General features: G+C 47.7%; 1 protein-coding gene across 4 annotated transcripts in view; it reads left to right on the top strand.

The window, feature by feature from the left end:
* The window catches only part of CCDC93 (coiled-coil domain containing 93), a 97,912-nt gene that overhangs the window by 69,369 nt on the left and 5,420 nt on the right, over nt 1-23,123 (top strand). For all 4 annotated transcript variants that reach the window (XM_058715484.1, XM_058715483.1, XM_058715482.1 and 1 more), the window contains 8 exons: nt 262-333; nt 1,890-1,943; nt 3,322-3,384; nt 6,348-6,456; nt 10,150-10,232; nt 12,899-12,936; nt 14,338-14,422; nt 18,594-18,707. In XM_058715484.1, coding sequence (XP_058571467.1) covers nt 262-333; nt 1,890-1,943; nt 3,322-3,384; nt 6,348-6,456; nt 10,150-10,232; nt 12,899-12,936; nt 14,338-14,422; nt 18,594-18,707 — 618 coding nt within the window. The remainder of the gene's footprint in view (nt 1-261; nt 334-1,889; nt 1,944-3,321; nt 3,385-6,347; nt 6,457-10,149; nt 10,233-12,898; nt 12,937-14,337; nt 14,423-18,593; nt 18,708-23,123) is intronic.

Raw genomic sequence — 23,123 nt, 5'->3', positions numbered from 1 at the left:
CATCGGTCACTGTGTGTGTCAAACCCCCAAACTGAGAGCACAGTCTAACAAACACTGTGTTCTAATTTATATGTATATTTAGAAGTCTTATAAAGTGTGAAAGAATAACATCATGTGAACCCAGGCCTGTCCTGTAAACCTGGGATGTCTGGGGGTCCTGTGATAAGCTCTCACTCCTGGTGGTCACTAGAGGGGTGGTGCGGGCACAAGTCCATTCGCCAGCTTGTCTGCATTTTGTAAATGTTCGTATCGCCTTTAAAGGAGGAGATGACGCGGCTGCAGCAGGAAATCGAAAACCTGAAAGCCGAGAGAGTGCCAGCTGGAGATGAAAAGGTAAATACAGGCTCGGAGGGAGTCCTCAAGACTGTTAGGTGCTGTTGTGACTTATCAGCGGGAAGATTTCTGGAGGACTGACTGGCAAAGAGGCTGATGCTAATAAGGACTGACCAGTTTCCCTCAACCTGGTCCTCTGAACACATGCTTCTCCACTGTTTTCATCACAGAATTTTCTTAGATTTCCATCCCTCTCCTTAGATTTCCATCCCTCTCATTTACCCTCTGGAGGCCTCCCCCTCCACTTAGGGAAGGGGTGTTTCTAGGAACCTTCTTCAAAGAGCAACCTGTTCTCTAAATTTTGTACCAATTTACTCACTTCATCCTCCGCTGCTGCCTGGGGACATGCCCTGCCCCTAAAAGGCAGCAGTAAGCAAGGAACGAGGCGTAGTGTTAGAGCTCCAGCATGACTGGAGCATTGCTGGATGTCACCAGCTGGCTCTCAGGACGCAGGACTTGCTCTTCTTGAAACTCATTGATGTTTCCGCAGTTGACGTTTTAATTCTGGATTCTGTGACGTTTTTTGGATGTGGCTGGCTCTCAGGACACAGGACTTGCTCTTCTGGGGAGCCAGTGGGAATTTCCGCTGTAAGTTAAGTTAGGGGCAGCTGGGTGGCTCAGTTGGTTAAGCGTCTGGCTCTTAATGTTGGCTCAGGTCAAGATCTCACAGTTTGTGAGTTCGAGCCCCACATCGGGCTCTGCGTTGTCAGCGTGGAGCCTGCTTGGGATTCTGTCTTCCTCTCTCTCTGCCCCTCCCCTGCTCGCTCTCAGTCTCTCTCAAAAATAAAGAAAATAAATAAATAAACTTAAAAAATAATTTTTTTTTATTTTTTTTTTTAATAATAATTTTTTTTTAAGTGAAAACACAGGCCAGAAAAAAAGTTTGTGTCTCTCACCAAGTACGACTAGGGATTACTGGTTTTGTTTTTCCTTGTCACACTTCATTCTAAGCTCTTCTCCTGAGGCCCCAAGTGCTTACGATGCAAGACACAGGAGCTGGTTGTCTCAGAGCCCATTGACTGCACCCTCTCCCTTTAGATCCAGTTCAGGCAGCTCAAAGCTCAAGGAGGGGAAGAGGCTGGTTCAAGCCACCCAGCACCAGTCCATGTACCCTAGCTCAGGGACCGTGCTCCTGGCTGTGCAGGATTTGTGTCTTGGAGGTGTCTCCATGCTGGCAGGATGGGACTGGCACAGGAGAGTAGCAGAATCTGGCCGTGCAGTGCAGCAGTGTTCTGGAACCTTCATCACACAGCCAGCCTTTCTGGTTTTTCTAAAACTTTGAGGCTCAAATCGTCAGTTCAGCCACTGAGTTTGCATAAACCAGACTTTCAAGATCATATTTCTCTTCTTAGCAATCACATCTTGTTGGAGGAATTATTACATTCAAAGACAGTTGCAGTTTGTTTGTTGTGACACACATGTAAGAACAAATTAAAATCTGGGGCCCGTAGACATGGCCCATGAACTGTCCCCCACCCCTTCCTACATCCAGACCCTCAGCTTCTGTCCCATACCCCTTACTCAGGAAGGATGTTCATTACTTTTCATCATTTCAGACCCTGTCTTCTGGAGATTCACATGGTGCCCTAACCCCTGTGATGACTCATAATGTAAGTACGTACCCAATCTCAGGACTGCCATTGCCCTCCCCGGGAGTGGCCACCAGCGTTGTACCTTCCCCTGACAGTTTTCACACCTGCTTTAATTTTCACTGTGACCACGTCTTGGTGTGTGGGCTCTCAGGGGCATTGCCCCATTTTACACACCTGGCCCCTCAGATGGAAGCAGGGTCTAACCAGTGATCGCCCTGAAGGCCGCCATTCTGGAGGGTTTTCTCCCAGACTTTGTTCAGGCGTTCTGTGTTTGCTCTGGTATCCCAGCTGAGAAGGCGAGAGGCCTGTCCTGGCCACACCTGCTGGTCCCAACCCACAGGCTTGGAGGGGTGGGGGTGATGCAGAGCGAGGAAACTGTCCCTATGGTACTACAATCCAAGGTCAGCACACCGTAAGGGACCAAACAGGAAATAGCCTCAGCTTTGTGTGCCAACTCCGCTACCCGAAGGCAGGGTCCGTATGTAAATGAAAGGACATGGCTTTGTTCCTATAAAACTTTATTTACAAAAATAGGCAGAGAGGTGAATTTGGCCCACAGGTTGTTAAACCAGTTTCTTGTAATTCAGTGCTGCCCAAAAGAACGTTGTGCAATGATGACAGTGTTCTGTGTCCACACTGTTCACTCTGATAGCCACTAGCTCCTTGTGTGGCCCCTGAGCACTGGAAGCGTGGCTATCGTAATTGAGAAACTGAATTTTTTTAAAATTTCAGTTAAAGTAAATTTAAACAGCCCCATGTAGCTAGTGGCTCTCATGTTGGATAGTGTAGCTCTAAGTAGAAACGTAGAAAACAAATCCAGCGTCACTGTAAACGCAGATACCTAGAACAAGAGATTCTTTAATAATGACTTCCTTATCATTGTAGATTTTGGTGGCAGGCATAAATTGGGGGATACTCCACTTAAGAACACTAGATTTCACCTAGACCCCAGAAGAAGGAAGAATTGTAATAAAGTGATGTGAAAGAGCCTCAAGGGTCTTACATAACACAGAGACCCAGACCCTAAACTCAGCCATTGGAGAAAAGAAATTTGGGGCCTCAGAATGGAAAGATGTGACAAAAATATTCAATTTCTGGGGTATCTGGGTGGTTTAGTTGGACGTCTGACTCTTAATTTTGGCTCAGGTCATGATCCTGACCTGACTCATGGGATCGAGCCCAGCATCAAGCTCTGCACTGAGTGTGGATCTGCTGAAGATTCTCTGTCTCTGTCTCTGTCTCTGTCTCTGTCTCTCTCTCTCTCCCCCCCTCTGCCCCTTCCCCTACTCACGCTGTCTCTAAAAAAAAAAAAAAAAAAAGTTTCACTTTCAAAAGACTTCATTGAAGAATGAAAGTTTCCTGCTCTTAGATGGTTGTGTCCTTTTCCAATTTTTAGGAAGACCTAGACAAACGGTATAATATGGAGAAAGAGAAACTTTACAAGATCCGTTTACTACAGGTAAGTGAAAGCACGAACAAAAAGATAGATAAATATACCTAACTAGGTATGAATGTCCTGTAGCAGAACTAGGAATTGTCAGTATCTAAAAACGAGGTTGGTACTGAGGCTGCCTTCTGGAGGGTAACTACGTGGTTTAAGATAACAATCACTTCGGTATGTTACTTTCCTTCATGTTGATTGATCCTGACCCGGGGTGGAGAGTAGGTTTTAGCCCCATTTTCTGTATGAAGAAGCTGACTCAGATCCGTTCCATGCTTGTCCAGAGTCAAGCAGCTGGTGAGTGCCAGAGCCGGCATTCAAGTTCTAGTGCTCTCGTACAGTGCCCATTTTGGCTGTCTTGTTTGATAACCTTGGAGGTTTGTAAGAAAGCCATTAAATATGGGGGAAGTAGGTTTTAGAGTTGGTCCCAAAGATAAATGGACATAATGTCAAAATTGCGTGGTAAAATCCCTTACATTGCCAGGATCTGACTCACGGAAGCTCAGAAGCCAAGACCTAACTTGTGTTGTACTTTGGCTTGGGCCTACTACTTCCTGCTCCTGGGAAGAGAAAGCCAGGCTCTGATGGGAATGGCCAAAGGGCTGCCGGGGCTGGTGAGCCCTCATTTCTCCTGTCTCTGGCTGTTGCTTCTTTTGCTGAGCTATTTGGTGAAATTCGGATATGTCAAATTCATCCTTAATACAAGGACATTGCTAATCTTTAAAGAAACAGAATTAGGGGCGCCTGGGTGGCGCAGTCGGTTGAGCGTCCGACTTCAGCCAGGTCACGATCTCACGGTCCGTGAGTTCGAGCCCCGCGTCGGGCTCTGGGCTGATGGCTCGGAGCCTGGAGCCTGTTTCAGATTCTGTGTCTCCCTCTCTCTCTGTCCCTCCCCCGTTCATGCTCTGTCTCTCTCTGTCCCAAAAATAAATAAACGTTGAAAAAAAAAAAAAAAAAAAAAAAAAAAAAAGAAACAGAATTAAATAAAATCAGGAAAACACAGCTGCATACTTGAAAATTTGTGACTGTGTATTTGTGACTGTGCTTACAGTATATTCAGGGTTGCCTTAGGTCCCAGGAATAGTAAATGGGATGGCCAGTCTTCTGGGAGCTGGCTGGCTATTTGAGAACCAAGATATGTGCATATACATCAAAGTATGAGGGTGTTTATATGCAAACTGCCTATTGTGGGCAGCTGCAAACTGCCTATTGTGGGCAGCTTCAAACTGGCTAAAGGGAAGCTACCATAAAACCATAGCCCTGCTGAGGGGCTGAGCCAGAGCAGGGGCCATGGGGATGGGCAGAAATGACCTGGCACAGGAGAGACTGAGGAGCTGTATCTGATAGGACCTAGCATCAATTGGGTCAGAATAGTACCCAAATGGTACTTGAATTTCTGACTCAGGCTGTAGGGTAGATACTTGTGTTATTCACTGAGTGAAAGCATTAACAAAAGGAATAGGCTTCAGGGCGTGTGTGTATAGGAGTGTTAACGAGCTTTAAAAGTTGGGGCACTCGACCAAGTAGAAATGTCCAAGAAATGATTGGATGTCAGGTCTGATGCTCAGAATAGTCTGGGCTGGAGATTTGGATGTTGGCGCTGTGTAGGTGATAACCAAAGCTGTGGAAATGGGGCAAACCCTGTGTGGGGACAGGCAGAGGGAAAGAAGGAACCCAGGAGGGAAGGAAGCCAGATGGGTAAGTGCAGGGGCTTGCAGAAGCTGAGCAGGGGGCTCGGCAGAGAGAATAGTGAATTTTGCTAGAAATCAAGAAAGCTGGAAGCTGATGGTTGTCCATGAGCTGTCTCCCAGAGGAGGCCTGTGGTGACCTTGGTGAGAGCAGTACAGTGGGAGTCTGGAGAAGCCAGCTGCCATGAGGATGACCACAGGGCGTGGGGGCAGCAAGAGGCACCGAGAGGCTAGGGAAGGTGGGCTATTGTTGCAGAAGAAGGAGGCTGAGGGCTGAAAGGTGATCAGAGCTTAGGGAAGGGCTTTTGAGGGATGAGGGACTGTAGCCTGTCTAAATGCTGGTGAGAAGGAGCCAGTAGAAAGGGAAAGGTTAAAGATGTATTAAAACAGTGAATAATTGTATCTTAAGATTCCTGGGGGGGAGAAGAGGGGAAGGGGGCGGGGACATAAGAGTCAGAGCCTGAGCACCCAGAGGGCAGGGTAGTCTTGGCCAATAGAAGCACATTTTTGCCTCTGACCAGAGCCTCAGAGACCCGACTTTGGGTGTGGTCTCCAGAGGGGCTGGTGAGCTTCTCTCCCAGAGGTTTGTATTCCCCCAGTTCTTCGAGACACACACGTGCTGTCGTGAGCAGGGCGGGCCAGAGAGAGATGGGGTGGCACAGAAGAAGGGCAGTGCCAAGAGCCTGTTAGTCCTGGACCATGAGTGGGAGTGGGGAGCAGTGTGGGAACCCAGCCACTTCCCAGTGGTACTGCCTGCCAGGCCTCGGGAGCCTAAACCCTCCCTGAGCCACACAGCACCGCTGTGCCTCCCCAGGTACAGTCAGTGGCCAGTTTGGCTAACGTACCCCAAATCCATGGTAGGGAGAAAATTCTAGAAAGGTATTGGAGGAGCTTATCAACAGGCTGAGGAATTTGGAATCCATATGGAGGCAGTTCCTCATCACCTGGGAGGCCTTCCTTTCCGTACCTGTTCCGCACCTGGTGGTGGTGGAATCCACTACTCTAGAGACTTTTGGGGCCTGGAGGGACGGCTGAGGGCTCTCCACAAAAGCCTTAACTACTCAGGATTTTCCTTGCCGACCCATTAACATCGTGCCTTCTCTGGTTCTAGTTCATAGCTACGCACACCTCCGTGTGTTGCAAAGTGGAGGAGAGTCCGTCAGAATCTGAGATGGGGGCCTCAGGCCACAGCAGATTTTCGGGTGTGTGGCTGTGCTCAGAAGGAGATGGGGGCAGAGAGCATGTAAGACCTTTTACCAAATAGTACTGTCTCCTCCTCCCTTTTGCCTTTAGGCTCGAAGAAATCGAGAAATAGCGATTTTGCATCGCAAGATTGATGAAGTTCCCAGCCGAGCCGAGCTAATACAGTATCAGAAGAGATTTATTGAACTCTACCGCCAGAGTAGGTGCAAACAATCCTGGTGGTGGGAGGGTCAGGAGGCGAGGGTCCTGTCCTGCGGGAGCATGGTGCAGTGTGCATCACAGCGCAGTCCGTGAAAGCCACCACCAGAAGGGGCTCAGTGTCGTCACCAGGCCCACTGGGCGCTCATTCCACAAAGCTCACTGCTGAGTGACCCTTAACCCCGGGAGCAGCACTGGGGGGCTCTGCTGCCCTCTCTGTGGACAGATTGAGCTAATTGAGCTCTTAGCATGATGTTTCAAACCCGCACACCTCCTGGTCAGCCATCTGGCTCCACTGAGCTCTCCATCCGCTTTCCAGCTTCACACGGGACAGTCAGCACCCCACAATATAGCATCTCTGGATGAATCCTCACTCATTGTTCTTCTCTACAAACTTTCTTGCCTATGTGGTCCTTGATTTTGACAGCATTGTGTTCACCCAGTAATCTAGGACTGGGTGTCCCTCAGCCTGAATCAGCGAGCACAGCTCGTCAGGTCCAGGGTGGCCCTCAAATTGTCATTGCCTCTCTCCCACTGCGATAGCCATTCTGACTTGTGTCGTAGCTCAGCTGAACGACCAACTAGCTGCTCTGTATACCCTTTCTTGAGTCCCTCACCCACCCGTCTGTCATGTCACTTCTCTCTCTGCTGACCAGTCTTCAGGAGCTCCCCAGGCAGGCCTACTGAGGACAGCATCTCTCCATATTATCTCCAGATCCTTCTCAGTCTAAGTGGCTGCCTGGAGGCCCCCTTTTCCTTCTCTAGGTTCACATTCTGACTTCCCCTGCCCACACACTACCCCTCAACACACCATGCACTTTGACATACATCTTGGGCCTTGACTCCTCTTGTTACCTGTGCCTGGGACTCCTTCTCAGCTCTGTCAGACCCAACTCAGATCTAGTCTGTAAATGGGTCCTGGACCATCACCCCTTCTTCTAGGTCCCCAGTCATGCATATGCCCTGGATACTTCCAGCTCAACAGATACAGAACCGAATTCAGCCTCCCTACCCCATTTCCCCTCCTGCTCACTGGGATCACTGTCTAGCCAGCCTGTACCCCCAGCCCCTTAGTCTCTGACTCCGCTGCCCTTCTGGTTCTGCTTCCAAGAAACGGTCAAGTCTGTTTCTTCTGAGCCACTGACATAGCCACCTTCTCAGCACTGCCCAGAGTCTGCACTCTTGTGTGACAGGTCTTAACTCAAACGGAAGTTGGACCATTTTCCACTCTCACTTTAAAGGCTCTAATATCCAACACCTCCCCGTAACTTGTCAGATGATCTTCAGAATCCTAAATGCACTGATCAGGTCTTCCATCAGGTGGGCCAGCTGCCAGCCAGCTTCCCCTGCAGCCCCTCAGTGTCTCACCTCTCTCGCGAGGGTGTCTGCGTTTCGGCCTCTGAGCTGGTCCCCAAGTCCACAACGCCACTGTCCTGCAGCTCCCACTTGGCTGGCACCATTTCTTCTTCCAAAACCTACCTCAGACTTCACCTTGGGGTCCTGGCCTTTCAGACATCCGTGCTGGTCCCAGCCAAAGCAGTGTCTTTGCTTGAGTGAGGGTTACGCTTTTTTTCACGCCTGCCCCCATCCTGATGTTTTCTGTGTTCCTCATCCATGCTTCAGCTGGTCAGAGGCAGACAGCAACACTCATAGTTAAATCTTTCCCCTTTAATTCTCTATCTCTGCCTACTTTCCAGCTTTGAACAATAATAATATTCAATAATACCTTGCATCAGTGTATTTCAGAGTAAATTTGACACTTGTTAAAGCCCTTTTGATAGGACATTTTTACACCAAAAACATTTCCAAGCAGTTGCATCAAAATATCTGTATTATTTCCATCATTAGTATTATCATTATCAAATATCCGCAGCCTCAACCCAGTCTCTGATCTGAACAGAGGAAAGGTGACAGGCACATCCCTGAGCAGCAAAGCTAAAAGTTGATTGATTGATTGATTGATTGATGGCAGCGATTTTCAACTTTGACTATCCATTCTAATCACCCGGCCCCGCCTCCAGAAAAATCTCACTTAATCGGTCAGGAGATTTTATTTATTTATTTATTTATTTATTTATTTATTTATTTATTTATTTTAACGTTTATTTATTTTTGAGACAGGGAGAGATAGAGCATGAATCGGGGAAGGTCAGAGAGAGAGGGAGACACAGAATCTGAAACAGGCTCCAGGCTCTGAGCTGTCAGCACAGAGCCCGACACAGGGCTCGAACTCACAGACCACGAGATCATGACCTGAGCTGAAGTTGGACGCTTAACCGACTGAGCCACCCGGCACCCCTAGTCAGATTTTAAAAGCTCCCCAGGCTATTCTGTGTTTCAGCCAGGCTTAAAATCCCCTGTTCTAAAGCTCTTAGCAGGAATACTACTTTATACTGAGTAGTTCATGTAATGATTTTTATACAAATTAGACATTTCTATGTTGGAAACATTTTTAACTACTGCCTCAAAATACTTGTATCAGATTATTAACTTCTGTTTCCAGTTATGTATGGCAATATCGCCAGCCCCCACCCATCTTTGGGCTGCACAGCTTGGGGGAGAGACAGCTATCACTGGGTAATAAAGTTAAAAGTTGGCTGAGTGGCTTAAAGAATCTGGTTTCAGTGTTAGTGGCAGTTGCCCAAGGAAACCACAAGTGCCCACCAGCCTGCTCTGCCTCTCTCTCCCCTCCTCCAGTCATGCTGCTCCAGAGGGAACCTGTGTTTGGGGAGCAACTGGGAAACCAGACCCCGCTGTCATCTTGCCAGTTACCTGATCAGAATCTTAGACATCAGCATCTTTGGCTACGGCTAAATTGCAGGGCTCAGTTTAGGCCCAAAGGCTGATTGTGAATCCAGGTCTTGGGATTTTGTCTCCTGCTAGAGACAAAACTCAGAGCAATGAGGAAGGCATTTAGGCTCAGAGTCACATGGGGGGACCGCCCAAGCACCCAGCCACCAAACAGGAGGAAGAACTGGGGCAGGAACCGTCCCCACCCCCTCCACCCCACTAGCCTCCCCAGTGACCTCGTCCTCTAGTGAATATGGCCCACTCCTAGTCCTGGAATTTGGTGCTTGCCTCCTAAGTCATTCTATCAGGAAGAGTAAAGATGGAGAGGTGGGCAGAGATGCAGAGGAATTTTGTAGGAAAGGATGTTGGGAGCCTGGTAAATAAGACCTCCCCACCCCTTAGTCATGGGCCCACAAATGGGCAGAAAAGGCACTCTTACTGGCACGTACTGTGCCCTAGGTCAGGCACGTCGTTCACCCAGTAGGTATTCTGGAGGACCTGCTGTGGGCCCGCACCAAGCATGGGGCTACAGAAGTGAGTAGGCTGTGGCTCCTGCTCCTGAGGGTGTGGGAAGGGAGGAAGCCACACAAACAGGAAGAGCTGGCGTGCCCTCCCACACCATGCACACCAAGCGTCCTTGCCACCGTCCCCCCAGGACCCCTCACCTGAGAAACTACCTACCCCACATGCTGACAGGTTCCTCTGGCCCCTCGTCCCGGCTGGGCCAGTCACAATGGCCAGCTACCATCCACCTGCAGCGGCTCCGCACGGGCTCGACTCTGGGGCTTCCGCACAGATGCCCCTACAGGCCGCAGTCCTGGGGGTGGCCTTCTGGGAGGAGAGGGTGCTCACAGCTGTTCTGATCCGTTTTCTTACATGTGTGCTGATGTCTTTGCATCTACAGTTTCGGCTGTGCACAAAGAAACCAAGCAGTTCTTCACTTTATATAACACCCTGGATGATAAAAAGGTTTATTTGGAAAAAGAGGTAAGAATCTGTATAAAAAGAAAGTAACTTAATCAGATGAGCAAAGACCAGGGCTGTCGACCCCAGGAAGTTTGAAGGATGCAGTCAGTGTGAGCAGAAGGGGCACACACCGCATGCCCAGTGCTGGGTTACAAAGTTAGTAACAGACACCTTGCTGCTCCTGTGACCTGTGCCAACCTGGGACTGCTCGAGCTGTTTTGTTGTGCCCTGTGAGAAACGGGGTTCACATGGAGGGGGCTTGGGTCAGTGAGACTTTCATTTGAGTTTTAAACGAAGGAAAGGGGGCGCCTGGGTGGCTCAGTCGGTTAAGCATCGGACTTTGGCTCAGGTCATGATGTCACAGTTTGTGGGTTCGAGCCCTGCATCAGGCTCTGTGCTGACAACCCAGAGCCTGGAGGCTGCTTGGGATTCTGTGTCTCCCTTTCTCCCTTTGCCCCTCCTCCACGTATGCTCTGTGTCTCTCTCTCTTTCAAAAACAAACATTAAAAACAAATTTTTTTTTTCAAAAAAAAAGAAGGCTAGATAAAAGAATCAGCTAAATAAAATGGGGATGTTGGGCTTATTACAGTATACACGAGGAATCTAGCTTTTTAATCATCAGGGGCCAACAGGAGTGAAAAGGCTCGCCATGGGCACAGACACCCCCTCCGCATTACTCTGACACTCAGGATTCAGGGCTCCCTCACAGTGAACAAGTGATTAGAGCAGGGTGTTCAGCTATGTTTAAAAAAAAAAAAAGGAACAATGTGGTCTTCGCGGTGGCAGCACAGTGGAGCAGAAAGTACACACGCTTTCCAGTCAAACAGATTTGGGTTTTAGTCTGGCCTTATTTTCCTCACCCATAAAGAGGGCCATGCTGCCCACTTCATATGATCGTGTTGGAGACAAAACAGGAAATGACTGTGAAGTTCTTACATCTGGTGGGTCCCAGTGCATGTTAGTTCCCACCTACCGCCTCACCTCGAGGTCAACAGAATTTTTTTCCATTTCATTGTCACCTTGCAAGCTGCCCTGCCTCTTTAATAAGAGCCATACTACAGCTATGTCTTTTTCCTGTCCCCAGATGGAGGCATGTGTAATTAGTGCCACCTTCATTGGCTATTGTCAATCAAACCAGATCAATCTCTCTCTTCCTAGAGGACGCTTCTTGAGGGAGGTGCATTGAGTTCACTTTTTCTCTGTCCGGGGGTCGTACATAGTGATGGGCACATAACAGGCATTTGAGAAATGCTTGACTGTACGAGTGGAGTGCATTTGATGGGTTTTACATCAGACCTGGGAGATAGTTCTGCCACATACCTTGGCCTTGGGGTCTTTCTACCTAGTGCGGGAAAGACTTGCCAATGAACTTAGGGGCAGGCCAGAGCCTTCTTAGAAAGCCCATCACCTTCCTCCAACAGTAGTGTTTAAAGTTGGTCCATTCTTTTTTTTTTTTTTCTTTTCATGTTTATTTTTGAGAGAGGGAGCATGAGTGGGGGAGGTGCAGAGAGAGAGGGAGACAGAGGATCTGAAGTAGGTTCCATGCTGACAGTAGCAAGCCTGATACGGGGCTTGAACTCACGAACCGTGAGATCATGACCTGAGCTGAAGTCAGACCCTCACCCAACTGAACCACCCAGGTGCCTCTGGTCCATTCTTTTAAAAACTAGGAGTATGCGGCGGCTGGAAGCTTTTTAATTCCAAGCCATATTCACATAGAACTTTGCATTTGGTTAAATTGTGCCTTTTATTCCAAATCCATTAAGGCCTGTGCTATGTTAGCTTTCAGACATCCCTGGGGAGTCGCAGGGACAGGAATATCATTTCCATGTTACTAACTGAAGTCCAAGTACAATAAATCACAAGTTGAGTTAATAACACAGCCAGAAAGAAGATCTAGGGTTCTAGACCCCGAGCTCAGAGCCTTGCCCTGGACTGCAGTATTGGGGCAGAGAGAGGGTCCTGTGCGTGTGGGCTAAGGTGTTCTCCACGGGAAGGGGGCCTTGAATGATGGATTCCCACAGAGATTCTCAGAGCTGCCCAGCACCTGGCCGCATTGGGGAGCAGCAGGATGGGCGTGTCCTCGCTGTGCACCCTGACTGACCCTCCGCTAAGCTGGTAGCCCTGAAAATAAAGTACAGTGTTTGGCAAGAGAGCAAGGACTGTGGCGGTAGCTGCCTGAAGAGCCCTCATGTTAGCTTAGTGTCTTCTCAGCCGGAGTTTAGGCCCTTCTGTGGCCCGTCTTCCTGCATTCCCGGAGTCCTGGACTGTCGGAAGGTAGATGCTCTGGGAAAAACTGGGGGGCTTGAGACCGTGTTGCTCTTTTTCTCATGTCCTTTTTTTTTTTTTTTTTTTTTTTAATTTTTTGAGAGAGAGACAAAATGTGAGTGGGGGAGGGGCAGAGAGAGAGGGAGACACAGACTCCAAAGCAGGCTCCAGGCTCCGAGCTGTCAGCACAGAGCCTGACATGGGGCTCGAACCCACGAACTGGGAGATCATGACCTGAGCTGAAGTCAGACGCTTAACCGACTAAGCCACTCAGGCGCCCCTCTCATGTCCTTTTATTTCCGGAAACAAGGTGTGTTCCTCTCAGCAGCAGTGTCCAGAGACAAAACCGCGTGTGGTGGTGGGGGCGGTGCAGGGTCTTTCAACCTTTTGCTTACAGTCCCCCCCGCTTTCTTCCTCAGATTAGCCTGCTGAACTCAATTCATGAGAACTTTTCCCAGTAAGTACCGGCCCCCCTCCTTCCCGTCATGACCTTGGTGCCCCCTGCACTTTGTACTCCGCTCACCTTCGATTTCACAGGGGTGTGACTGAGTAAGACCGTGCTAGACATGTGGCTTTTACACTTTCCCCCTCCTGCCAAGTCCAGGCGTGTCTCAGTTCACGTGGTCTCTGCGTTCTTGCAGAACTACGGTGATGTTAGAGTGAGTTTGAAAGACACCAAGGAATATCTTGGTTTGGAAAAAGTTAACTTGCAAGTAACTTGACTGCCTCACTACCGTAATCTCTTTGTATGTCACTTTTGTCTTGTTAAGATTAGATCGATACCATTTGTTCTGGGGCACGTAGAGATGCTTTAAGATTTAGATAATGAACTAATCTGATTTTTTAAAGAGATTTTTAAAACCTTATGATAGATTTTGTTTTTAAGTCAATGTGCATCTTCTAAACTACTTTATTCAGATAAGAATTTTTTTTCTCCAAAAACTGTGTGGCAAGGCCTCCCTGTACCCAAGTCCTACCAGCCCTTAAGCATGCCCAATGGTAGCCCCAGTGCTTGCTGTCTGTAAGCACCCTTCCTTTGCTTCCAGCACAAACCTCTCTTATCCCCTGGCAGGTGACCAGTGACTAAGATCTTAATGAATTACCAACTCTAGATATTAAGCTTCATTTCTAATTAAAAACAAATTAAAAAAAAAAACCCACAGTTCGGTGGTAAGATTCAGCTTCAATTAGCTAGTTATAACCCTGTGGCATTTCTAAAAATGGCGCCTTCATCATCATTTCCTGATAATTGGGAGAGGCTGCAGTGTTGAAGTGTGTTTGTGATGAGCTCTGCTCTCTGTCAGCCCATCCTTTGGAAAAATTCTCAATTCTTGTGTCCATGTGCTCTGACCCTTCTGGTGCCATTCCCAGTGCACAACAGGAAGTGAAGGACACCAGGAAAGCCACTGGTTTAGCTGCTGCTTTTAGAAACAGGACCAGGTTTCCCAACCCCAGTTTTAGGAAGATCTCAGAATATGTCTGCCAGTCTGGAGCAGTGCCTGCAAATCCCCAGATTTCTAAAAACAAAATGGAATCCATGTCCTAGGCAGTGCATGTCATTGTCAAAGTAAAAAATGTTTTTGTTGGAAAAAAAATTTTTTGTTGATTTTAATGATATATTGTTTTACTTTAAGGAAATACATTATCACTTAAGAAAATTATAAAGTGACAAAAAAGATTAATATTCAGTTAAGAGATGAAGCTAATTTTTGTGCCTTCCTCGGAGTTTAGAATCTTTAACTGCTGGGGAGCTGGGTGCCTCTTGGGGCATCATCTGGGTATGGGGAGGACTCCCTGACACCGCCCCCTTCCTCAGCATCCTGTGTGCGAGTTGTAACTCCGCTGATTTTTCTTTCAGAGCCATGGCCTCCCCTGCTACCCGGGACCAGTTTTTACGTCAGATGGAACAGATCGTAGAAGGAATTAAGCAAAGTAGAATGAAGGTCAGATGGCTTTTTTCCTATAATACAACCTGGATTTCATACCGGTTTTAGAGAAGGCCCTGGGAAGAGCAGGCCTCTTCTGGTTGACCTGGGGATGTGCTCCCGATCCTGAAGACACATCTTCAGTGTCTACAGAGTGGGTTCCCACCATACCTCTGACCCTGCAGTGGGCAGGGCCAGCTCCAAAGGCAGCTGGTGTTCCAAGGCAGCTCCTAACAGTGGCTCCTGTGGACTGAATACCCACTGTGAGCTAAGCATGGTGCTATTCCTCCTAAAAGCCTTCTTAAGCAAGTAGTGTTACCCCCATTTTATAGATGAGGAAACCCACTTTCACCAGTAGGCTTCCTCTCTTACCCAGAATCTCTTCTTCACTGGATCTTTGGCCTGAAATTCTACCATTAGAGATTCATTTCTTAGGATCTTGAGAGTATTTTAGTTTTCAGAAGTCCTCTATAAAAAATGCATATAATTGTCAAACTGAATTCTAAAGTGAGAGGATATTATGCCTCAGAAATCAGAAGAGAGAAGAGGAATTGATAGGTGTTGTGGGAGTTCTAGAGATAGTTACAGAGAATCATTCAGCCTGGGGCCAGTATGGGGTTTTCATCGCTTTGTGGCTGTGCACTTGGGCCATTTTGATAGTAGTAAGGAAGATTTGATGACTGTCTGGAAACCAGATGTAGTTCCAGTTTTCTACTGTGATAGCCAGATGAATCCTAACTAATAGTTCCAAATCTCTTACTTTTGGTCCACTTAAAAAATGGATCACACCAGAGTGGTCCTCAGGCATGGCAGTAAAACCTTCTGGGGACTTAGGTCATCTCCTCTCATGAGCTAGGGGCAAAGTGGTCCAGTGAGCCATGCCAGAATGTAAACACATGAAGGAAAGGATACCGGTAGGACTTGTCATCATAAGAACTCACAAAAAAGACATTCAAGCTGCCTGTAATCTCATCTCATAAGAGATGAACTAAGGGCAAAATATCTTTATATCCCTTTCCCTAGAGAAAGGATTAATCTCCCCATTAATGACTTCAATAAAATGATGTCAGTGGAGCAAAAAATAAAATTATCACTTAGTGGCAAGACTATTCAGCCACAAAAACGAAAGCAGTCATGAGAATGTACACATACCCAATGCAAGACAGTCCCTTGATGACCTAGGGTGTAACGTAGAAGGAGGACAAAGAATCTAGCTGAGTGCAAGCCTTTCACAACCCAGATCCCAGCGTGGTGGACCTTTCCACCCTTGCCATGCTCCTCCTTGGGGAGCTGCTCTTATCCGTAGGAAAGAACACTAGGAATTTATTGGGTTTTTTTCCTTTGGCTTCCCCTTCCTGTTTACCAGGAGATAAGTTGTAAAGACAGGACCATGGGCAGAGAGGGCTCTCTTTTTCATGTCTGCATCCCCAGTGGCAAATACAGCACCTGACCGTGGTGGGCTTTTAAGAACTGTTTGCTGAGTGAATGATTTCATTCAGTTGACTCTAAAGGCAGTTCTTAGAGAGGGTTTGGTGCAAGTTTGAATATTGACTGGCACTTCAAATGCAAGAAGTCTGTCTTTGCAGAACAACATTCATTCAGATGCATTTCTTTTGATGTGTTTGAAAAACCATCGCTCTCCCTATCCATGGTGGTACCTGCTCAGAGTGTATGTGGCAGGGGAGTCAGTGTCCTCCCAGAGCACGGACGTCCCCGGGCACAGAACGGGCAGGTGCAGAATATACACAGAGTAGACCATAGACCAGCAATGCCTACAAATGATAGAGAAGGTGTTTATGGTGCATCGAAGGGTTCCTGAGTAAAGAGATAGTCACATACTGGCAGGCATTTTGACCTGATCCTGAGGAGAAGTCTCTGGATTTCTGGAATACTGAGAGCAAGTGCCCAGTGTAAGAAGGGGTTCCTGACCTAGAGTGTGAAGGGGGATAAGCAAGGCATGAGAACCATGTGCTTGGGCTAGGGGTGCTAGGACAGTGTGAAAATAAAACTCAGCCCTAAGCCAGCTCCTGATTCTGAGAGCAAAGAGGACCCTTATACTTCTTACCACCAGCACTCTAGGGCATCCAGTGTAAAGACAAAACAGAGTCTTTGCTGAATGGCTATTGTAAACCAAGTGACGTGCCATTCATACAATATTTAGTCCCACATATACCTATATACACAGGTAACAAAACCTGTGATCTAGGTGATATTACCCTTATTTTGCAACTAGGGGACCTATCTTTCAAAAAGGTTAAATAACCTGCCCAGGGAAACACAACAAATGACAGGGGTAGGATTGCTCATTCCATTTCAGGGTTGCTACACCACCTCCCATGTGGGGTCCTGGATACACTGAAATTAAATTGATTATAGGGCCATGTTTTTTTTTTAATGTTTTTATTTATTTTTGAGACAAAGAGAGAGCATGAGCAAGGGAGGGGCAGAGAGAGAGGGAGATGCAGAATCTGAAGCAGGCTCCAGGCTCTGAGCTGTCAGTACAGAGCCTGATGCGGGGCTTGAACTCACGGGCTATGAGATCATGACTTGAGCTGAAATTAGACACTCAACCAACTGAGTCACCCAGGCACCCCTATAGGACCATGTTTATATCACTGGGACATGGTCAGTCATGGCCAGATTTTCTGCTGGAGGACAGAGCAGGCAGGAAAGGCCTGGAGTCGATCTGCCTGCTGTGCTAGTTAGGAGGTAGGGACCCAGTGGAAAAAGTGTCTGGCCGCTGTGAGAACTGGGGTCCAGCAAGTAAGAGCAGTGGGAATTGTGGTAGGAACCATTTTCATTTGGGTGGTATCAGGAAGCCTGCCAGAAGGGAGCACGGGACACACTGGGGAAGGCGGGTTACCAGACTCCAAACCTGGGCGCAGGTATGCGACAGGTGCCCACGTGCAGACCTATAGAAAGAGGAGAGCAGGGTCTCAGGATTAGGTCACCAGGAGACTTAGGAGCTGTATACATGGTCAGGAGCAGACCGGGCAGATGAATGCCCCTGTGGGGTGGGCCTTCCCCCGAGCAAGGTTGGAAAGGGCTGGGGGGGTGCACCGGGTCACACTTCACCCACGTGATCAGCCCATAGCATGGCACGGGGCTGAGTGCGGAATATGGTGCAGCCAGTTCGACGTTACCCTGTGTCAACTGTGTAATCCCTCCCAACGTGTCACTCAGAAGCGCTGTTCGGGCATCAGAAGACCAGTGAATTCATCCAGCGCGCTCTTGACCACCTGCCACCAGCCAGGCATCAGCTCACCACCATAACTTTCTGCCCAAATGTCACTTCCTCAGAGAGCGCTCCCTGACCATCCAGTCTGAGGATGCCACGCATGCTCCTCTCTGTCTCCCAACCCTGTCATTCTCTTCACAGTACTGATCACGGGTGTGAATTTGCACGCGGAGCTCTGTGTAAGGTGCTTGGTTAGTGTCAGTCCCTCTAGCATGCACCCTCCGTGGGAGCAGTGACATTGCCTCGTCACCACAGCATTTAGTGCCCAGGGTGTCCACACAGTATTTGTTGAATGACAAAACTGTTAGGTACCTTAGGAAAATCTCTCTAACCCAAATCCAGCCTTTATTTATGAGGTCACCATCCTGGAAACAACCTTAATTGTGTGTGACTAGAAAGATGGGTGAAGTTAGCAGGGTGATCAGGAATATTGTATAGTTTTAATTGTAGGAATTGTACAATAGTGTGAGAAATACTTGTGCTTAATGAAAACGGAACTCAGTTATTTAAATAGGAGTTTCTCAGGCTCAACACAATCAATATTTTGGGCCAGGAATGACTACTCCTTGTTGTGTACGTTGTAGAATGTTTAGCAGCATCGCTGGCTCCTAGCAGCACCCCCTCCTCACAGGTGTCTGTCCCCAGACATCGCCTCATGCCCTTTGGGGGGCAAAATAGCCCATGGTTGAGAATCACCAACCTGTTTGTTGTGAAACTGTAATCACACATACACACACACACAGGAACAGTTAGTGCCCAATGATAGGAGAATTGCTGATTGAAGTAGACAAGCCTCTATGTAATGTCATGCAAATAATAAATCCCAGAAGTAATGTATAGAAGGTAAATGAAGTCCACAGAAATGTTGGTAATACTCACCTTTTGGATGCTGCCAGCAGCCCTTGGTCACAATAGGCCTTTTCATCACCGTTTTCTGAAATGTTTCAACAGATGGAAAAGAAGAAGCAAGAGAACAAAATGAGAAGAGACCAGTTGAATGACCAATACTTGGAACTGTTAGAAAAACAAAGGCTGTACTTCAAGACTGTGAAAGAGTTCAAGGAGGTAAGAGGAGGGTTGGGGAGGGCATGTAAGGCTATGGGGGCAGGGGGGGGGGGCGGGGAGGGGGGGGGCGGGGAGGGGGGCATTGGAAATGGATTCTCTGGTTTTCCACTGGTCCGTAATAGCAGCTTGGCGGTGTGATCCCAACAGTAACGCACGACATCTAGGTGGTTCAGGACTGTGTAGTTCGGGGGCCCATCTTGAGTCTCGAATTGAATGTTTCAGAGACAATGATGTCTTTATTTTCATTCCTCTGACATTTAATGAGCATATCAAACTCACAAGGAAAAGCACTATCGGCCTGCATCCAGAGTCACTTGGAAACAGCAGTTGTTCTAAATTCAGGTCTGGAATAAGATGGGGAGAGACCTTAAGAAGCCTGTGGAAAGAATGAATTTTGAGCGTGGTGGGTTTGGATTCAAGCTCTACCTTTACCACTTACCAACTGTGCACTTGGCCAGTGACTTAATCCCTCCAAACCCATTTCCTCGTTGCTGGGTTCTGTTGGGTCAGGCGAGGGATGAAAGCATCTAGCACTCTGTCTGGCTCCTGTCACACCCAACACTCAACTGAATTTTGTTGGTCTCTGTCATTTCTGCCTGCATTTGGGCAGCGTTTCTCTTCATGGGTCCAGACAGAAAGGTGTTTTCCCTTTGCTTAAGAGACTTCATTTTGTCACTTTCTAGGGTATCAGCCACTTCATTTTCAGGAATTCCTCCCCCCTTTCTAACCCAAATCCATGTGGTTTCAGTGAGTTTGGAAATGGCTGAATATAGAGGAGCCAGAGGTGTAGTTGTATCCTGGTGTTTGGTCTACAGAATAAAAAATATTATCTCTTCATACCAATAATTTTGTTCTATATATTTTTAGACTTTTCTCTCTTCCTTCCTTTCTACCCTTTTTCCTTTTCTACTTCTCTTTCCTTTTTTTTTTTAATGTTCATTTATTTATTTTAAGAGAGAGAGAGAGAGTACATGTGAGTAAGCAGGGAAGGAGCAGAGAGAGAGAGAGGGAGAGAGAAAATCCCAATGCAGGACTCAGTCCCAGAACCATGAGATCATGACCTGAGCCTAAATCAAGAGTTGGACGCTTAATTGACTGAGCCACCCAGGCAACCCTCCTTCCTTTTTTTTTTTTTTTTTTTTTTTTGTTTAATTTAACTTTTGGGAGCCACAACCCATAGACATTTTGAAGTCTTTATACTTTCCATAAATGTTCTTCCAGCTCCTACCAGGCCCCTGGGGGTATATCAAGACCCAGTCCCTATGTCAAGGAGCTTATTTTGTGGTTGGGGGGACAGATAACAAGCTAGGAAACAGAAACCCTAGTAAACAAGTATTAACATATAAGAAGTAATTTCACTTTTTGCCAGGGGGTTGGGGGTACTAATGGAGACGGTGTGGTTAGGGAAGATCTCTCTCAGATGAAGACTTGGCCATGGGTAGAGCAGGAGTGAGACCTAAGGCCAGGCAGCATGGGAGAGTGACCGGGTGGTGAGGTGCTCTTGGTAGGAGGCCCTTGTGGTTAGCAGGGGTTGGAAGGGCTGGTGAGCTAGCGGGCAAGGATCAAATAGGACCTAGAAGAGCTCTTTTTTGCCCTTGAATGCAAATAACTCACAAAGAGAAAAGTCCCAGTGGAGAGGAATTACATTTCAAATATTGTTTGGACATGTCAGCACTGCCCTTTTGACAGCAGAAACAAAAAGCAGGTAAGTTGGGGAGGATGTGTATAAGCTGTCAAAATCAAAGCAAATAAAAGCGAAATGGAAAAGCTCAGGGCTAAAGGCTTAGGGTGACCTCCAAAGGAAACAGTTCCTTCAGATACATTAAGCATCAAGATTTCTGTCCTGGCCTCCTCAGGCACAGACACTCACATGTCAGAGGGCAAGGGAGGGTCTCTCCAAGCCAGCTGAGACTCCTAGACCATGTCCTTGCCCATGCCTATTTTCTTCGGTCCAAAGCAAGTTGGAGAGATAAAGGGGAAGGAGAATACAATATGTCCTTCAGACAGCTACATATATTTCATTTAAAGGACTTACCTTTTAGGGAAAAAAAACGCATACTTTCTTGTTTTTCGACATTAAAACTGATAGTATGTACTCCTTTTTTTTTTTTTTTTTAATGTTTTACTTGGCAAAACTTTAAAATTAGTCATCGCATGTCAGTGTCCCCACATCTCGAACCTTTTCCATAAGCTCCTCTGAGGTAACCTGGCCCCTCTTGGGGCCCCCACAGGTTGAGGGGGAAGCGACAGTGGAGGCCAACTTCCCTCCAGTTCCCACCCCATCCCTTCAGCCAGGCTGATTCTGCTATGTTACGTATTGCGGTACCGGTCAGATCTCATTGGCAATAGATGCACAGTTTGGGAAGGCAGACTTTCATCCCAGGGCAGAGTCTGGGATGACGAACCCTCTCTGTTCTGTCCTCTTTCTTTGTCTCTCCCCAACCTGCCTGGTCATCTACTCCTGGGTTCTAGATTCCCACCGTATCCTGGTCTCTGGCACTCATCACTTCGTGCAGAGCACAGTTATCATCGTCCAGAGCATGGCCCTTGGCCACATTACTACTTCTGCTTCATTGGATTTGGTTTCCTCCACATTCATTGAGCTCAGTGGTGCCCCTCGTCCTGACTCCCAGCCTCCTCTGGTATCGAGACCCCTGACCGTGTCCAAACTCCCACGGGCTTGCTCGCCCCAGCAGGGTTTGTTAACAGCAAGGCTGCCAGGAAACAGCACATACTCTGAAATCAGTTTAATGGCCAAATTGCATTAATTAACTACGTCCCTGAAGCACAGCCTCTCCTAAGGTCACCGACCCAAGATTTCAATTCTAGCCCAGCGCTGAGGAATGCAAACCATACATTTTCGCGAAGCTGGCTTTGAGTGCATAATTTCGAGGGGGCTAAAGTGCCATGTCTAGCACATAGTGGGCCCCATACGGTCTTCAGTAGGAAAGAAACAGAATCAAGGGAGGTATTTTCCCTTTTCTTCTAGAAAGAAATGCCTAAGGGACCCTTTCTGTATTTGCTTTGAACAGACAGATGGTGTCATTCTGTGGTTTCGCAAAAGGCCTCCAGTAGCTTGCATGAAACTTAATCAGGGCTCACACATACCAGGTACAGCCAGAGAGTTCAGGCACCGTCTGAGCGTTGTATGGTCCCCAGAATTATCCCTGCTGGGGACCCTGCCACAGGAGCACTTGGATGCTTCTGAATTGTTTTTGCCTCATTTGAAAGTTGAAGTGGGTGACAACTGAATGTATTTAGTCATTGTTTTGTTGTTTTATCTTTTTGTTATGGAAATTTTCAAAAAATACACAGAAGTAAAGAGAGTAGTTTAATAATAAATAGTATGACTACCTGCCTGTTCTTGTTCCATCCCCCCCCGCACCCCCCCCCACACACACACACGCACTCTGTCTTTGGCTGGAGGTTTCCTCCCCAAGCAAGTCTCAGTAACCCATTTTAAAAAGGAAAACTTCGTTCTCTAGTCCAACAAATGTTACTCAACTTCTTTCTCTTCTCACCCCCCGGGAAAAAGTAACTGCCTCCCCCTCCAGAAACATGTGATCAAAAAGTGTTAGCGTACTCTGCCTCTGACAGAATAATTCAGCCTTACCCCAGGCCCAGAGCCCAGCTATTCCCCAGCTCTGAGGAGAAAAATAAGTACCTACAGGGGAACTGGCACTTAGTAAAAAAAGGGCCACTGCAGACATGAGCCACAACACTGCCAGAAAGAACAAAGGGCCTCCGGAGAGCTGAGAGCACATAGCCAGGCCCAGAAAGGTGGAAACATTGACTCTTGGGTTCTTGGATGCAGGGGGTTGAAGGGTGAAAGAATTTCTTCCCCACAGGAGAATCCCCAGGAAGCATGGCTACTGGAGGCCTGGCCTTACTCTCAGGCCTCAGCCCTCCAGCTTGTGTGTCCAGGCCCTTCCCACTACCATATGCACCTCTCAGTTTAAACAGGGCTCCTGGTGACATGGCCAGAGGAAGGAGGGGACACTGTTTGCCAGCAGATGGAGGTATCAAGGATATCCTGAGCTGTCAAGTCCAAAGGGAACAAGAGGGAAGGAGGATGCCTAGTGAGAAGCTTTGGAACGTGTTTAAGGAAGGGGGGATACAAAGCGATGCAGAGGTGACCTTGCGCCACTGGACATCAGATTCCACACACACAGGATGGCACCGGTGACCTCCCTCGGTCATCTCCCTCAGGACGTGCAGTAATGGATTTCAGACAGCTCAGTGTTAAAAGGGGAGGTGTCCCTCGATGCATTTCTCTCACCCTGTGTTCTGTGAGTTTCTTTCTTAAAGCCAAGGATATTCTTGACCTTCACTGTTGTCAGAGTAAGAACTTTGCTATGTGTTCTGCTTGCTGTGTGAGCTGGGTCACTCCTTCGGCGGCTGGCTCCAAGGACCTTG

Source organism: Neofelis nebulosa, chromosome 2, assembly GCF_028018385.1.
Source record: "Neofelis nebulosa isolate mNeoNeb1 chromosome 2, mNeoNeb1.pri, whole genome shotgun sequence".
In the NCBI taxonomy this organism is placed as follows: Eukaryota; Metazoa; Chordata; class Mammalia; order Carnivora; family Felidae; genus Neofelis; species Neofelis nebulosa.
This window is presented reverse-complemented; position numbering and strand designations above follow the sequence as displayed.